This window comes from Protopterus annectens, chromosome 1.part0 (genome assembly GCF_019279795.1).
Source record: "Protopterus annectens isolate FY-2018-M chromosome 1.part0, PAN1.0, whole genome shotgun sequence".
In the NCBI taxonomy this organism is placed as follows: Eukaryota; Metazoa; Chordata; order Ceratodontiformes; family Protopteridae; genus Protopterus; species Protopterus annectens.
This window is the reverse complement of record NC_056725.1, coordinates 642,118,340-642,131,270: the sequence shown is the minus strand read 5'-3', so window position 1 is coordinate 642,131,270 and position 12,931 is coordinate 642,118,340. Positions and strand designations below refer to the sequence as shown.

Genomic DNA, 12,931 nt, shown 5'->3' with positions numbered 1-12,931 from the left:
TTTAAACTACAGCAAACTGTTTACTACAAAATTTAGCAAACAGTTGCTACAGTTTATACCCTGCCTGCACAGCACTCTTATTTTAGAAAAAAAAAAACAATAAAAAAATATTTTTAAACTGTAGCAAACTGGTTGCTACAAATGTTGCAGACTATTGCTACAGTTTAAACCATGCCTGCAGGAGTGCTACAGTGCTCATGTTTTAGCTTAAAAAATCTTTGTTTTAAACTGTAGCCAGCTGCTTGCCACAAATGTAGAAAACAGTTGCTACTCTTTATACCCTGTCTGTATGGAGCACTATACCATTCAGGTTTTAGTTAAAAAAAAAATACTTTTAAACTGCAGTAAACTGCTTACTACAATGGAGCAAACAGTTGCTACAGTCTAGAACACACACTGAGCGCTACAGCACTCAGGTTTGACCACAAATTCAATACCGGCTTTTAAAAGCTGGTACTGCATTAAAGAAAAATAAGGATCAGCTGATCATGCCCCCAATACTTTGCACTCAGGGCAATTGCCCCTCTTGTCCCACCATAGTTATGCTACTGACACTATGTACATCTTGTGTCACAGATGTGATTCTGTTATGGCAATAGACATCTAAAAAACTGCCCTTTTAGATCACAAAGTGCCCCTTTTGCCCTCCACCTCACCAGCCTTCAGCATTTTATGGCACCCCTGACTTCAGTAATAACACAAAAAAATGGATAAGCCCAGCAAACAACTGTACTAAACAAAGCAACCAGGCTGGCTGCAAACACCAAGATGACCAAAAGTACACATATAAGGTTTATTGATTAAGCACTTTCATCTCCTACACCAGAGACTTCATCAGAATAATAAAATCCACTGACAATCCCTCTTAAATAGAACTAAAACCAACCCTACTGGTAGTAAAAAATGCCATGATAAATCACCATTCCAGTCTTAAAGGGACAACATGATAAATACACAGTAAGACAAGGTAGGTTACACAGGGTAAAAACAAAGTAAAATAAGTTAAAATAAATTAAAATACACAAGATACAATTGTGAAATATCACATGTAAGAACATTTGGGTTGAATATATTGACCACAAATAAAAATATATATGAAAAAATTCACATTTGAAAGAATATATGTATAACTACTAAAAAGTAAAACATATAAAACAAATTTTTAACATATTTTCAATACTCTAATGCTTTTAACTTGAGGGCTGGAGTAATGGACAAATAATCATTTAACCATAGAAAAACTATAAATTCCACCATAACCAAAGGTCTTCCAGCAAAAAACACAAAGCAAAAGCAAGAAGGAATGACCAGCACAGCTAAAACGACAAATGTTTATTAAATACAAATGTAAGCTCTATCGTGTATAAGCACTTCTTCAGACTAAATTCCAACAAAATGAGAAACAACTTAAATACAATCTGAAAATGAAAAACATTCAGTCAGAATTCACAATTAAGACAACTGATATCAAGTCCTATTAAATAATATGGTAACAGATCAGTGCTTAATCTTGCATCCTTTTAAATAAGGTCAAAGTGATGTGTTTTCATTCAAACCATAATTCCTATCTGTTTGCAAAGTTAGAATCCACTTAAGTTCATTAGCCCCAGTTTTATTAAGGAGGACCCCACCTCTAGTATTTTTAGTAGTTAACTGAAGCACTTTAAAGAGAAAGCTATGGTCAGAATGCAGATTAGTATGCTTATATAAAGCATTCATACTAAATTTCATCCTATCTTCAACATGCTGCAACACCCTTTCTCTCAAACTATGAGTCGTCATCCATACATAAAAACTGGGACAATCTGTGCAAGTCACTAAATATGCCAAGCTTGTACTTCTACAGTCTGCATAAAACTTAAAATCATACCTAATATTAGTAACAGGATGAATAAAATAAGGGACATCTGAGATAAAACAGCAGGCTTTACAACCACAACAAGGGTGTGTACCAACTCTTGAAGATTTAACATGAGGCTCTAATATAAAATTACCTTTAAAAAACTGCCTCTGTTTCAAATTCTTTGCATTCCTAAAATAAAACTGGGGTTTGTCTTAATAAACTTACTTATACTTTCATGGGCCAGCACACTCAGCCAGTTTCTCTTAATAATGTTGCAGACATCATTCACTTAACTGGAATAGGTGAGACCAGTTCTCAAACAACCAGGATTTTGCCTCTTGTTGTTCATGCTATGTGGATTACCAGAAAAGTAAGGTCTCCCTCATGTTTGATGCAAGCCTTTAACCTGCTCTAAGATATCAGTAACCTCTCATAAACCATAGCCCCTCATAAAAAACTCATCACTAATTGAAGCATAATGCTTCTTCACCCTGACATCACTAGTATGCAGCCTTGAAGAATCTTAAAAATGACCCTTTCAATACATTACGAAAGGTGTGATTTGTGTGCATGCTAGTCCTGTGCAGTTTACTGTTCCTCCAACATGACTTCCTAAACATTTCTGTTTGCAAACTCCCATTATTGTCTAATGAAATACACATATCTAAAAAATCAACAGAACTGTTAGAAGCGCAAGCAGTAAAAAACAAGAAACCTGTTGTTGTATTAAGCCAATGCAAAAAGAAGTCAAACTTGCCACTAGAACCTCACCACAAAATAACAGACAATGTCTTCAGAGAACAAATTGTCAGTGAATATATATTCAGTTTCCCAGAAAGCCGTCACCATATTGGCATAGCTATGGGCACATGCTGTGCCCATAGCTATGCCTAGTGTTTGCAAATAAAATTCACCATTAAAAGTAAACACACTGTTTTCTAACACTATTTCTAACAAAGTGCAAATTAATGAAACTTTATCATTAATGTAGTCACTGTTGCGGTGCAGAAATATCTAACTGTATCTATGCCATAACTATTAGGTATGACCGTAAAAAGAGTGGTAACATCCATTGTTACTAGTAGAAGGCCTGAGTAGTCATTCAATCCACTAACAGTTGTGTAAAGTTGATTAAAAAAGTGTTCAGTATCACTTAAAACTGCTGGTGCACATTTAAGAATAGGTTTGAGCTTGTCCTCCATGTAAATAGAAATTGTTTCTGTTAACCAGCCCTGTCCAACATCAATCATTCTCACTGGTGGTTCATGTATATCTTTATGAATTTTTGGGAGACCATTAATAGTTGGCATTACCGGATTATCAATAGACAAAAAATTATACAGGTCAAATGATACCTGGCCAGTCATCAATAGATCATAATGTTCACTCTGAACCCTACTAATAATAGATGAACTGCCATTAAGATCTATGTGAGAATACACACTGGTGTCAAATAATCATTTATACCTGGTGGTGCTCCTGCATGTGAACACAACTGCCACCTCAACTCACAGTATTCCAGTTTTAACCCCCAGCCACCCCCCTCTTTCATGGTCCAATTTCAGCCACCAGTCACCCCCTCTTTTATGGTCCAATTTTAACCCCCAGTTGCCCCCTGTTTCATGGTCCAGTTTTTACCCCCTAAAAGGGCCTAAACGTTATGTGTATTTCTGTAACTTTTCCTTCTTTGTATATGTTGAAGCATACAAATGACAGTAAAAGTTCTTGTTAAAATTGAATGTGAAGCTGCACATTTGCCTTTAAGGGTAGTAGCCCAGTTCAGTCATATTTTGTAGACAGGTAAGCCAGTAATATTTCCTGAAAATTTCATGAATAAATGTTGGACTTTTTAGGAGACACAGGCTTCTACACACAAGCAGCAACAATTGCCAAAAGTAGCCATCATTCTAGGGACAGATGATCTAAAAATGATCTAAAAATGCTCAGCAGTAAAGGGGTTAAAGTAAGTAAAAATAAAGTGCAGTTTACCACAACAGTAGATATTCTAATAATCCCTGCTCAGTAGCCTTAGCTATATGAGTTATATCCTGCACGGGTTACAACAGCCGGCCAGTTTCCAAAGCTTCAGAGCACCTTCTATGCACCCAAACTAACAGCTGAGATGACTAAATAGACAAGTTTGGTGCCAAGCCCTTCAGAGCTTTCATGCCAACAGAAAAGAGAGGGGTTGAGCCCTGTACATGCATATATATATATATATATATATATATATATATATATATATATATATATAGGTTCACTTTATAACATCGAAATACTGAAATGTCGAATTTCAGTATCTCAAAGCTATAAAGTTGAATGTTACAAATAGCGAATGTTCATAATCGCGAATTTCATATATCTCGAATATATGTCGAATTTGCGGTTATGAAGTTACGCTACGTAACGTCCGGGTTTGTGTTTTGGTGGTGCGTGGTGCCGTGTGTGGATGTAGGTGTTATGTCAGGTAAGTGAGTGTTTTGTAAGGGTTTTGAGTGGGAGTTAGAGTGTGTGAGGGATTGGAGAATGTGCGTGTGTGAGTGAGCTTTTGTGTTGTTTGTGCGATCTCGGAGTTAGTATATATAAGTAGGGATGGTGTGGCGGGCCTGCTTATGTGTGTGTGAGTTGCGTATGTGTGGTTTTTTTTGCTTATGTTGTGATGTGGGTGTTGTGTTGTATGTTTAGTGTAGTGTGTACGGTGTTTTCGGTTATGTGGTTTCGCGGTTTTTGTTTGTCAGTGTTTTGTGGATTCGGTTTTAGAGTCTCGAGATACTGACATTCGATATTTCAGCATTTCGAGGTTATAAAGGGAATCCATATATATATATATATATATATATATATATATATATATATATATGTGTGTGTGTGTGTGTGTGTGTGTGTGTGTGTGTATAGCAAAAAAACATCAATATTTTGGCTTGTATTAATCAAAGTACTGCTTTTTTACCATTTTTAGAGATTTGTTCTTTTCTTGTCAGTGTGATAATTACTACAAGGAAACGGTGGCATAACATAACACTATAACATTTGACAGATCTCTGTATGTACACTAACAATTTTCTCCCTTCCACAAATATAATGCAACAACTTTTATATAGCACTATTAACTGGAATTTGAAGGCTGATTTGGTAATTTTGTAAACTTTCATTATATACAGTTCTGGTCAAATTCAACATGAACTGTGAGAATAAAACATGTGCTATATTTCTAGGTGCAGTGCTTTTACATGGATATGGGACAAAATATTGGAATACTTACCTGAGAATGAATTCAGAACATATTCTAAGTACTGATCGGCAGTACACTTCTGTCCTTCTAATTCTAGGACATTTGTAAAGTCCCGTAGAGCCCAGATCAAGTCAGGAAAAAAAGATGCATAATTTTTACACTTTTCTTCTATGGTCTTTGTCTTTACTTGGATGATTTTTGTCAGTTCAGTTATAAATCTTTGTTACAGTTAAGGACTCATAGAGTATGATGGCACTCATTTCTGAATGGTAAACTGACATGTTATTGACTTTATAAACAGTAACCTACACTTTGAATTGCCACATTTCATGCACTAGCAAAACTAGATATGATACTTCAAGACAAATGTTAGAAAATCTTTTCTGCTAAAGAAAATTTGTAGAATGCATAACTCCTTGCTCTACTTACTGTAACAATGAATTATAAACAAAAACCCACATCACTGTAGATTTATGCATAATTGCATTACTAATTTGCATACCTGGGCTCTATTTAGTCATATATAAACAATGTTGCCTAAATGATGCTACTGCAAAAGCTGATGCCTTCAGACTATGACAAACAATCAGCAAAGCACCACATATACACCAGCTTGTAGGACATACATTTTTATAAAAAGTGATCACAGGAAAGCAGAAGAACTATTTAGATTCAGAAATGTATACATACAGATGGAAAATGGACATTTCCTGAAGTACACATGAAAAAATTCATACATCTACAATATTGCTCCTTAAGAAATGGCAATTTGTTAAGATTTTTTACTGTTTTTTCCTTATTTAACCATTTTCCTTATTTGGGCATTTCAATATGTGTTTACATGTGTATGTTAGTTGGTTGGTTTACTTATCTCTTTATCTTCTGTCGACAAGATTAGTTGCACTAGGCAGGTGGCCTCTTTTTGGATTAGACACAAGGTAGCATTAATACAGATTAGGGGAAATTTGGCCAGGGCACAGGGTAAATTCTCTACTCTTTTTGGTAAATGCAGTGGGATCTTTAATGACCACCTGAGCTACCACCAACTCAGGCAGATGGGGCCTCAGTTTAACATTTCATATGAAAGATGGCATGCTCAGGAGTGCAGCACCCCCCTAATAGAGCACATTAGTGTCAGTAAGTGAAAATTAATTCAGTTACCTGCAGTAGGAAATACCTATCACACCCTTCTGATCTCCCTGCACCAAAGGTGAGGGTGTTAACTGTTGTACAACTGACAGTTTTTAGCTGTTACCAGATGTCCTGTTTTTACAGTACTATTCCTTCAATTTCCCCATTTATTGGAAATAATAGGAGAATTCCAAAACAGAAGACATAATGCTTTAGGTGAAATAGTGAGGTTAGTGACAACGAACAGGGAGGCAGTGATTCAGCAATAAGCAATTGTGTTGTTGAACAAATAAGCCTGTATGTACTGCATGAAGATGACTACATAATGACATGTAAATGAGAGACTGAATGGAAATGACAGTATGTGAATGCAAATGATAACAGCAAACATGGCTGTAGAATTCAGAAACCTAAAAATAGCAGGAAGAGATGCAGAGCTCATCTGGCCTGTACATCATCACTTTCCAGTAATAAGGGATAGATGTTTTTTCTGTATCTTTTTCTCTCCTTTGCCCATTGACTAATGCTCCTTTTCAGCTGCACACTGATCTTAACTCCCTGGTGGTGGGGACTAGTGTCCTTTCAGATCCATCAGGGGAATCTTTGTGCAGGGGGACAGTCATTCAAATGGGCATTAAAGGTTCTTTATGCTCTCACCAGCAACCCCAGTCATGACAGCATTTTGTAATTAACCCTAACACCACCGCCGGTAGTGATGTGCCCATCTACATCTCCACAGGAGATGCCTATGCTCTCCCTCTTCTGCTAATCAATGTTCCTTTACATGCAAGGATGGAACTACTGTTTCTGGCTTGAGCATCCACACTGTGTGTCTTACCAACCTACTACTGCTTTTCTGTGTTATGTGTGGCCTCCATCACACTACATAAGAGTGACCAGAAGCCACCACCCTTTCTCCTGGACAGGCACCACCCATTCTCCGTTACCAGCCCATTAGTTGCACTAAGTTGCTAATCGATACCGGGTCACCTTGGTCAAAGTCAGGGCTTTATCCCTCTACCCTAATGGACTGACTCAGTCAGGAACAGCAATTGCACTAAGATACCAGAGCTACTGTGTCCTTTAGGCAGTATAAAGTAGGGTCCACGATTGCAGCTGATAGCCACAGTGTTGCATGGCATGTAGGACCACAAACAAACACACACACACTTGGTGTATCCCCCAGTGAGAAGTGCAATCCCACCCTATAGAAGCTTTTGGGTCCAACATTGATAAGCACAGTTTTGTCTGCAGCATCACTGAGAGAAATATTAGTACCCTAGTTACCTATGAAGAACAGCAGAGTTAACTGCAACTCCCGTTGACTTCCCTGTCCACAAGTTTGGATATTGCTAAAGGTGTGAACAAGAAGAAACGTGCCAGTGACCTGGCTGTTCTGCCTGCCCCCTGTACCCTTTCATTGGGAGGCCCCTGTGCCAGACAGCCACTGTATCACCAACACACAGTATGGTTCACAGCATAACATCTGGATGTGGCAGCCATGCACCATGGACTTGTGAACTGTTAGTGGTGTACAGATGCAGCAATCCAGTATATTACCACTTTTTCTATATGTGACCACAGGCAAATATCTACTACTTCTATGTCGTGTAATTGGTTTCTGCAATGTGACCACGCAATCAACAATACTGTAATGGGGCCCAGCGCATGGCTTCTATGCCAATGATGTGATATGGTATAATGGTTCATGAATCATATAATGTGCTATGGGCTACATTCCAGACTATGGGGCCTGGATCAGCACTGATATCAATGAAAGTGCAGGTGTTTGTGTCATCCAGCCATGCTACTCCACATGTACATCACACAATGATTGCAGATATCAAACTACAGAGCAGCTCACTAGGATGTGTGTACTTGTGTAACCTGGCTGCACAGCTGTCATATGTCCCCATGATATGAACCACATGCTTTGAGGCGCACTGTTACCCATTTCCACACATCATGTGGTTTCCAGGATGTGTGCTGTTACACCTTAGCTACCATTTTCACTTGTAGACTTGAACTGGCACAAGGACATGGCTTCAGAAGAGAATGTGTATGGCACGGCTCTCACACGGTGTTGCAGGAAGATGAATGTATTTCTGTGCCTGTTGAGTACACAACATAGGAAGCACCTGCTAGGGTAATATCAAGGTATATAGTACAAGATGGATGCCTCGCATGTGCTTGCTATGCAGTGAATGTTGCCATAGATATCATCCACTCTGTCAAGCACCACCGGCATCATTATATGTCCTGAAGAGGAACCACGGAGATGTTCTTTGCCTATAAGAAAAAGAGGTCAGGAAGAAACAGCTTTCAGATTACAGTAAGTGCCTATTTTAACTGACTTATTGTATAGTAGGTCTGTATAATTCACATAGACTTGTTTTAATGCTGTCATGGGTGTGCTGTCAGAATTAATGATACTACTTCTACTGTACAGCAAAGGAAGACATGCAAACAACAAAGCAGTCTGCCAGAAGAGGCAAGTCAGACTTTCCAGATGTGGTAATGATACTGTACTGCTAACAGTAGTGTAACACCTGCATAGCACTGCACTGCACTGAGCATTCCTCAGTTGTCCATTGGCTTTTATGTGAACATTGTGACATAATATGGTGTACCGTGCAACTATTTCTAGCTCTGTCAGTACTGCATGCATTTGCATGTGCACACCCACTAGTCTGTGTACCACAGCAGTGCAGCTTAATACATCAATTTAAAAATGTCAGCTTAGCCTCACTGTTCACTGGTTGTGAACAGTGGGTACTATGCATGTATTTTGCTACTGTCCTACAATCTATGCTCAGCAGACTACATTCATAACCCTAAGTATTATCATCTGCAGTGTACCATGTCAGATTAAGTCAATAAGCACAACACTCTGCTGACCATTGTATGCTTTCTAGGTTTGTCTTACAGCAATTACACTATGATCTACTGATCAGTGTATTTCTCCAATGCCCATTTCTATTTTCCATACTTTTCATGCTTTTTTCATTTTGATTCCATCCATTTCTTATCGTTGAACCTGCAAGAATGGTATCAGGCATGCCTCTCAACCTCTTAGAGCAAGAAATCTGGACAAAGCCATAAATAATTCTGGAAAAGGCCCTAAAACATGAACATGTGTTTTTTTTTTTAATATTGCTATTACAAACTTAGAAGGTTGATAAAATAGCAAGGCTTTGCATTAAAATGAAATGTATAAAGGATGTAAAGTCTGAAACTGAAATTTCAGTCATTATTTTCTGACTTCAGGCCTCATGATTTGCAGTGAATTGCCTGAAAACCACAATTTTTGGAGAAACAGATCAAAAATATGAGGCAAAAATTTGGACATTCTGTGAAAATCTGGACAACTGAGTGGTATCAGGGTAGGCAGTGGAGTGGCAGTGGCCACACCTCTTCATCCCAGTTTCTGCACTGACGTCTAGGTCCTAAATGGTTTCCAGACCTGCCTCTCTGCACAGTGATGAAGGGCACAGTATATAGGGTAAGCCAAAATGCTCACTTTTAGCCTCTGCCTGAGTCTCTTAGTGCTGAAGTAGGTTGGTCTATGAAATATGGTGCAGAGGGGCCCTTCTGGATCACCCAGCATGAAATCTGGCAACTGGAGTGGATGCAGGTGGACCAGTGACTCTTGACTGACACTGACATCCTATGAAGCATGCACTTGTGGCTGTTAAGAGTGGCATAGTTGTCAAGCCCTTACTAATGGGCCACCAGAGGCAGAGCACGTTAAAAATGTCAGCTACATAGATGAGTGACTCTTAAGCAGGTTTCCTTTTTGGTTAGCTTGGTAAGCTGTCCTTATTCCACCCTATAATCCATCATGGTGTTCCATCTCCTTGGATTTCACTACCCCTGCCCTGTTGGTAGTCCAATCCTCCCCTTCACCACTTGTCCACCCTCTGCTTATCAGAGCACCTCCATTGTGGCTCCCCTTTGTGTCTACACCCTCAGTATTGTTCTTTGCATATGTTATATGTTTGTCAGTCTGCCCCTGATGCCATTCCTGTACCCTGCTTGCCCACATCATCCACTTGTTTTTCCCAATTTACACTTCTTCAGTCAGACAGAAAAAAAAAAACATGAAAAAGGACACCTGACCTACAAAAAAATAAAATAACTTGTTTCAACATCATCATCCCTCAATTTTCCCCTTCTCTTTGGCCTTTTGTGTGTTCTTTTGCTTACTTATCGGACTTTCTGACTGTTCAATAAGCCCCCCTTCCAATTTAAGCAGTAAAATGCTGGTGCAAATTCTTGTGGAGCCGTTGCATGCGCTCCCTGTTGTGTCTGTCTTGCAGCTATGGAGAAATTCAAGGCATGTGTGGATGCGCACTGAATCATCAGACATGCTGCAAACATGCTATGCTCTGTGGTCATGTGACATCTCATAGTACAGTCCAACAATGACATTCTGCGTATCATTTTCACGATTGCTTTGTTTCCACATGCAGTGTTGTCTTTAGCATTTCTGCCAACTGTAAGCATTTTTTGCATGCCTTGATTCATTCTGAATACCCCCAACATGTACTTCAATGTAAAAAAAAATAAACAACACTGACTCTTCTTTTAATACATACATTTACTGAGGCATTTTATATACTTTCAAAATGTACAACGAATGAACCAAATTCCCTTTCATAAAGTGGAACATACTTATGTCAGTACATTTTTATTTATATAGCTATTTTAACTACATCTTGATCTACCTGTTTAGCTATCTATGTGTCGGTGTGTACCTACACCTTCTATATCAAAAAATGTGTGTAAAGTGTTTGAACATTGTGCATATATTAGGGCTGCCAGAAATGAAGTTGAAAACCTGAAGCTATTTCCACTAGTATGACCTATTATCTTAAGTATTTTTAATGTCAGCCAGCTCTCCTGCAGCACTAGGGTAAAACCCTGACAATGACCCAGGTGATCCAAGTTTGAACAGTGTCTAGGACACCTGCTGGTACTGGAGTGGAGGAAACGTGGAGTGAAACTACTCTGCCAGTTTGCCTCACTTCATGGGAGAGGGCATGCTGCATGCCCAGGTATTTATTCCTGTGGCAGAATCTCCTATGGCTTGTGGAGACCACATGAGAACACTGGCTTTAAGAGGAGGACAAGGCAGTCTTGATGGGTTATGCCACCCACAGAAGCAACTGACACATCCTTACTGACATGTTCATTACACTCCAGAGTGTGAGGTGGTACAGGACATAAGCAATATGGTTAAAGATCCAAACTGCAAAAACTTGAAACCACACCTAATGGCTACCTGAATGTTCCCCTTCTTGGCCAACCCTCATCCAGGTGATGAGGAATAAATGGGCTAACTAGCCAAGAGAGGGATGGTGACTGGAAGGCAGTGGGAAATAACAGCAAAGAACATATATTTTTGGTATTTCCCTTGTCCATGATTAAAAGAAATCACTGAGCAGCTCAAGTGAGTCACTACAGGAACATCTCTTAAGCAAGTACTCAATAGTGAAACAGTCAGCAATACCTGTACCCTTTTCACTGGAAGCTGTTAACACCCACATCATATTCTTTCAAACTACACATATGAAGAGTACACATGCCAGCTTCTTTGACAGAAACAAGGCTGTAATCACCTATACATTTAAATTCAAATAACTAAGGAAGACATTTATTCTGTAACCTTCACCCTGTTCATTACAAACTGAATAAAGTGGCCCAGTTCTACATTTACATGCCAATACAATGGAAAAAAAAAGAAAAATGCACATGCTCATGTAATTATGTATGCACACATACATGCACATTTATACACTCGTGTGTATGTTGTATAACGGATCCACTGTATACGCTTGCTACTTGAAAGCTTGCATTGCCCTTGCCTGATCATGACAGCTCATACATTACAGCAACTCCACTTGATGAATTTACATGTAAGTGTGACAAGAAAAGCATTTTTTTGCAAAAGGCAGACTCCTTGCACCACCAAGTGGGGGTAAGCCACCAAAACCTACCAAACATTATTATCACTACAGGATTGTTGTATCCCAAGAGAAAGTATTTACTGACTGGCTTTTTCTCATACGTGCTCTAACATCAAATTACACAGAACTCACTAGCAACTACTTTACAAAGAACTGAGCAACTTAAGGGCAAGCAAACAATGACTCAGCCTAGCATACCTAAGCAAAGGAAGTTCATGCAAGTATCAGAAAGTAGTATACAACATATCAGAAACATTCCACCCCCCACCCCCCCAACTCCACTCCAACTCCATTTATTGAAAAAGAAGTATGAATAACATTAAATAAAGACAACAGATCACAGAGACCATGCAGCCTGTTTACACACACACACACACACACACACACACACACATATATATATATATATATATATATATATATATATATATATATATATATATATATATAAAATCAGTAATGTTTAATAAGCAGAATCCAGGAAGGTGTCAAGTTCCATAAAATCAACCAAAAAAAAAAGTGTAAATATTTCCCAAGACAGCAATGTGTTACATAAGCAGTATAACTGCAGTAGTTCATAGTACACAATCATCTACAAAGTTATATCACCCAGCAAGTCAACACAATGCTTGCTTGCAATATTGAAACTTATACAGCAGCAGTTAAAATTGCTGATTCATAGAACTTACTTCTCTATTTCACCTCCTGGCTGGGATGTCATTTTCAAGCTGACATGTTCTCTCAGCATCCACAGGG

The 12,931-nt window shown here is 38.6% G+C and overlaps 1 protein-coding gene across 1 annotated transcript in view; it reads right to left on the bottom strand.

The window, feature by feature from the left end:
- The window catches only part of LOC122793178 (guanylate-binding protein 1-like), a 2,019,684-nt gene that overhangs the window by 1,150,333 nt on the left and 856,420 nt on the right, over positions 1-12,931 (bottom strand). Inside the window, exon 6 of the mRNA XM_044061040.1 lies at positions 5,106-5,293. Coding sequence (XP_043916975.1) covers positions 5,106-5,293 — 188 coding nt within the window. The remainder of the gene's footprint in view (positions 1-5,105; positions 5,294-12,931) is intronic.